This window comes from Pseudorasbora parva, chromosome 13 (genome assembly GCF_024679245.1).
Source record: "Pseudorasbora parva isolate DD20220531a chromosome 13, ASM2467924v1, whole genome shotgun sequence".
NCBI lineage: Eukaryota > Metazoa > Chordata > Actinopteri > Cypriniformes > Gobionidae > Pseudorasbora > Pseudorasbora parva.
Window position 1 is genome coordinate 30,157,625 of NC_090184.1, and position 5,859 is coordinate 30,163,483.

The window sequence follows — 5,859 nt, forward strand, 5'->3', positions numbered from 1 at the left end:
GACAGACAGTGCCCTCTAATGGCACATTATGTCTTTGCATACTGTTTTCAATCTAGCGGCTGTATTTTGAATGTCAAATTGCTATTTTTTGCTGTGATTAGAATGTGCACTGTCTAAGTAAACTGTGCAAACAGTTCTATGCAAACTGTCTGTATGCATAGAATACAGAGATGATACATTTGTTCAAATGTGCATTAAACATCGGAAAAGACTGTGTAAGGGACGTGACATCAAGCCGACAGTCGGCCAACGGTGAGCGTCTGTCAGGCTAGTTTTTGTGGTCTGTTGTACACACTGCGCTGTAGGTGAGAAAGATCAGTGCACAAGAATAATAGTGAAAGTGATGAAATCAAAAAAGTCAAGATGGCATAGACACAAGGCTGTTCTAATTTTATGTCATCTTACATGAGCATTCCTGTAGTCCTTATGGTCTGGTGTTCAAGCCCAGCTTTTGTCCCAGACACCAAAGACACTGGTGTGTCACGGCCTTAATACCGTATCACACAATGCACAATGCGATTATCTTGACTTTGGTCACCTATTTCCATGAAGTTAAAGCTGCCAAAATGTTTGGAATATTTTTATTTTCTCAAGTGTTCATTCCTTCATTGTTTGATCAGGCTGCCAAGAGTTAAAGGGTCACTTCACCATTTTTAAAAAAAATAGGGCTTATTCAGTGGGCTTGTCTCAGTGCATGCATTGTTTTAGTTTGGCAGGGTCGCCGCTAGCTTAACGGAATGTAATGTGGTCATGTGACGTACTACTCTTTTATATGGTTTCTGAACACAGCCATGTAGAGTTCAGTGGCGTGAAGTTTATTTTGTCAGTAGACATTTGCGTAAACAAATTTGTAGACATTGTTTGTTGTAAATGGATCATCCAGGGTCAAAAAAAAGGTTTTTTGGGGGAAAAATTCTCCATGACCCTGACCTTGCTGTGCTTGGTTGGGTGCAGGAAAGCGAGGCCGTAGAAACAGCGTTGGCTCTTTGGATAGTACCATTGAAGTAAGTTGGACAGATCTACTAACTGCTCGTAATCACGTTGAAATGGATCTTGTGTTCTTGTGTTGCGGCTTTGTTAAGTGCATGAGTCCTCTGTACTGTATTTAACAAAAACGGCGTTGCATGAATTTGTGGTTATTGTGTGATGAAGTGCAGCATGTTTTATTCTGTATTGTGTAAAAACAGTAATCTGTGTTTGCTTTGCATGCAGCATGTCTAATAGGTTATCCCTGGTGCATTGACTAAATACTACTAACAATTGCTCTGGTAAAATAATGCCTCAATCAGTGTTCCTTCTGTTTTAAAGGTTTAGATACATGTTTTGAATGAGTAAAATAAGTGAGGTGCTCTAATAAGGAAGCTTTAGTTTGTTATATAGTCGATCATCACAAACATCTGACTGCATTGTGGTTTGTTTAATGTGATATTGACATTTCTAACTTTTGCAAGATGTTTGAGGATGTTTATATTTAATGCTGAAAGGCTTTTTGGTTTTTGCTGTCCAGAAAATAGGTGTACAGTGTGGATGTACTTTATGTCTCAAGCTACATTATAGTCTTGCTTGTAATTAAATTTATGCATGTCCTGATATTAAAATTCTGGCTAACGCAGACAAGCCAATAATTATTTAATATATTATGAATTCTATAAAGTATTAAAGCAATTAAAATATAATATGTATACATTTATAGAGAATACATTTTAGATGCTACAAGTGAATTCAATCATAATGTTTGCTAAAGATTAACAATACATTAAAAGTGTTTTTAAGTATTCAGTAAATGTAGTCTTTAATCTTGTAAAATCTAAAAATAAATAATATTTTATACTGTACGTTAAGGGTTGTCAAATGTACCAGTACTGATTTTTTTTTTTAAGTGACAAAACCAGCCTTTCGGCAGGTGTAAGCAAGCACTATGTGAAGCGCGTCAAAGGTTTCTATTTACAACATGTTTTTGAAGCCTTGATTATTGTAGCCAATCACAGACATATCTCTGAGTGCTTGAATGCAATGGCCAATCAGAATCCTTGCAACACTGCTCAAAACGTCTCAGGTTACTCACGTAATCTATGTTCTCTGAATAGGGAACGAGACGCTGCGTAATGACAAATATGGGGTACGCCCATGGGCGTGCCAATTGTGTGAAGCCCTTATAGAATCACGCCAATTCATTGGCCGATGGCGCAGTGCCGCCCCTCTAGCTCATCACCTTTGAGCTATACTGGCATGCGCGCCAACTTCTCCCTACTTCTCTGCCGAGCAAGACGGCTTGTCGGCAGTGCGGGGAGCTTGGCAGCGTGCGCAGTGTCTCGTTCTCTATTCAGAGAACAGGTTACGTGATTAACCTGAGACGTTCTCTTTCATAGGTTCACTTCGACGCTGCTAATGACGCATATGGGGAACGGTATACCACACAGGCCAAGCTAAATCGCTGCCACATCTGACACGAACGTCAGGTAGACCTGTACGGCTGGATTAAGCTGACAGAACATGCAAACCCGGAGCCATGTCAAGATTTAAACTATAAAATTTAGACACCTCTAATAGAGCATGCTCTTATGCCCAGAGGTGAAGGAACTCTGCGCACCTCATAAGCTAAAGAGATAGCCTTCGTCACCCAATGTGAAATGCTCTACTTCGATGTGGCAAGCCCATGGCTGCCGGCTCCGAAACACACAAACAACAAGTTAGACTCCCTCCAACCACCTGAATGGTCAACATACAGCTTCAATGCCCTAACCGGGCAGAGCAAATGTAACCTCTCGTCCTCCGAAGACGCAAAAGGCGGAGGGTGGAAAGAATGGAGGATGGTGACCTGCAAACGGAAGGATGTGGACAAAACCTTGGGCACATAACCCAGCCTGGGTCACAGAGAGACCTAACTAGGCCGGGAGCAAAACCCAAGCAAGCCTAGCTAACAGAGAGGGCTTGCAAATCCCCCACTTGCTTAAAGAAGTTAGAGCCAATAAAAGAGCAACTTTTAAGAGTCAGAACCTGCTTCGGAGCTGACTCCAGTGGTTCAAAGGGAGCACTCGTCAAACCCTCCAGGACAAAAAAAAGTCCCAAGAGGGTACACCAGGGGAGCAAACTGGCCTGAGGCGCTTGACCCCTCTCATAAAAGATGAGACTAAGAAGGCTTCCAAAATGGGTCTCATCCAACTCCCTGTGAGCGGCGATAGCCGCTACATACACTCTGAGAATAGTAGCCGCCACCCCGGCTGCAAACTTCTCCTGCAGAAACTCCAGAACTGAACCAATATGGCAGTCGACTGGACTTCTACTGTGGGCCGAACACCATGCCTGAAAAACCTCCCACTTGGAAGAGTAAGCTTCCTCGTAGAGGGGGCTATGCAATTAGCGATGGTCTCCTGCACATCTGCTGGTAGACCGGCACTTAAGACTGATGGCCCCTGGTAGGCCACACCCACAGTTTCCAGATCTCGGGACGAGGATTTTAGAAGATTGGCCTCGCTCTCTCTCACTCACAAAACCGCAGGAATCAGCTTGATGGGTGGGATTGCATAGAGCTTCAACCTCTGCCAGGGGTGAGCGAACGCAACCACTCCCAACGGCGCAGGAGGACTTAGAGAGAACCAAAGCAGGCATTGGGACACTATCGACACAAACCACTCCCCTGCACGAACCTGGGCAATGTTTTATAGACTTCAGTGTCCACATCTTGAACCTCCCTCTGACGAGGGAAAAGTTCAGACATCGGAAGTCTAATATGGGCCGCAGACCGCCGTCCTTCTTGGAAACCAAGAAGTAATGGCTGAAAAATCCTCGCTCTACGTCCGTAGGTGGGACTTCCTCTATCACTCCCTTGTTAGAAGGGAGGACAGCTCCTCCTGTAGAACAGAAGCCTCTGGAGCACTGTTTTTTTTTTTACAGTATGGAGGACCCCACTGAACAGGGGCGGGTTGCAGCAAAACTGAAGTGTGTAGCCCAGCTGAATCGTGCAAAGCACCAAGGGTGACACTCCTGGAAAAACGTTTCCACTCCTGGACGAAATGAGAAGAGAAGTAGTGAAGTGTAATGCAGTTGGCATACCTGATTAGGGTGCCGAACTGGGACTCCGTGGATCGTCCGGCCGCAACGGATAGCCAACTGCGTCCATATGCGGCGAGGAGGCTGCGATGACCTGAGTGGGAAACGTAAGGTCCACTGACCGCTGGAGAGAATGAGCCGTGTCACCTAGAAAATGGGTAGTGGAAATGTGATCCGATGGACTCAGGGGGAGAAAGCCTAAAGCGTCTCCATTCCCTGGCGTGGGGGTGGCGAGAGGTTGAGCTGACCTCGCCGGGAAGAAACGGTCTCACATGCTTCCGGGCTGGGGAACAAATAGTTTTGTGCGCGCATACAAGCAAAAAAACTTCGCTAAGCATGCGCATTCGGGAAAGGGAGTGAGAGAAGGGAAATAGCCCCCTCACACTCGATGTCCTAGAGCGAAACATCCGAAACCCAGGCCGCGGTCGAGGGAGGCCTAGCCACCTCGGGCGCGCGGCGAGGGAATCAAACGGTTTTAAAATACCTCTTCAAGAGGGAGTACATAGCGACATTGGCATTTCAATGTACCCTGAGCCGCCTCACGTGCGTGGGCAGGCCCATATACATAATATATAAAATAATATTTAATGTATCACTTACCATGCAGGTCATCGCTCGAGTAGAGCGAGTGCACGGCGGGGCAACAACGAAACTCCCTCATATACTTCACCAGTTAGGAGAACAAAGTTACGCCATCCGTGGCTGTTGAAATAATGAAAGAAAGATGCTTAAATCCAGTTTTTAAGGGCCAGATAAATCGCACGAAGGGTGCGTGCCAGTATACCTCAAAGGTGATGAGCTAGAGGGGCGGCGCTGCGCCATCAGCCAATGAATTGGCGTGATTCTATAAGGGCTTCAGACAATCGGCCCATGGGCGTACCCCATATGCGTCATAACGCAGCGTCGAAGTGAACCTATGAAAGAGAACACACTAGAGTTTTCGTTCAACGCGCTTTAAAGTTCTGCACACTCGCAAATCCTTTCATTATTACCAAAAAGTGTAGATCTCTGTGATTGACAGCTTCAAGGATTAAAAAGGGAGTGCTCTTTGCTCGCTTTCTGTGTACAATTTGAATAAAAGTTTTGTTTTTCATGCTGCTCAGTACACTGCACATTTTTAGAATTTACAACTATATTTAGTGACAGTGATATAACCATAGCAACAGAAGAGACAAAACAATCTGATAGTGTATGTCAAAATATATGTGCATTAAGTCTTAGTGTAAATGTAAACTAAAATACCTGCCACTTGTTCTATCTAATGTGTATGTTTCTTTGTCCCTCTTTTTATAAGCAATGTTTTTATTTGAAGACTACATGCAGTTTACATGTATTTACTAAAATACTACTTATTTACTAATTATTAAAACATATATTATTTGTATTTTCAAATAATTAAATAAATAGTAAATAGTGTTTTTAATCATGTTCGCTATGGTATGGAAAATGGTACAGCGAACCGTGATTTTTTTTTTACTGTTATTGGTACCGACTACTGGAATTTTTGATGACAACCCTACTGTACATTATGACAGTAAAATCCCTTGTTTTAGTGGGAGGTTTATTGTTTTTAGAATTTTTTTATAGCATTTTAATATCTGGTATTTAGTGGTACTGCTATAACATAAATCATTTTTGCTTTTACATCATGGCCAGAATTTTAATGTCGGTGTATCCCTGAAAAGAGCATGTTATTTATTTAACAAAGTAACTGAGTCATGTCTGTCATGTGTTGGTCCCAGCACTGTCCATCCTCTGAGATTTTCAGTGCAGTGACTGTCTGGCTTTGTGTGTTTGTACGCACTACAG

General features: G+C 43.4%; 1 protein-coding gene across 7 annotated transcripts in view; it reads left to right on the forward strand.

Annotated features, from left to right (window-relative positions):
* The window catches only part of LOC137038882 (IQ motif and SEC7 domain-containing protein 1), a 123,965-nt gene that overhangs the window by 91,679 nt on the left and 26,427 nt on the right, over positions 1-5,859 (forward strand). For 6 of the 7 annotated variants that reach the window (XM_067413880.1, XM_067413882.1, XM_067413881.1 and 3 more), the window contains one exon: positions 955-1,004. The exons of the other annotated variant lie outside the window; for it this stretch is intronic. In XM_067413880.1, the coding sequence (XP_067269981.1) occupies positions 955-1,004 (50 nt within the window). The remainder of the gene's footprint in view (positions 1-954; positions 1,005-5,859) is intronic. 7 annotated transcript variants of the gene reach the window in all.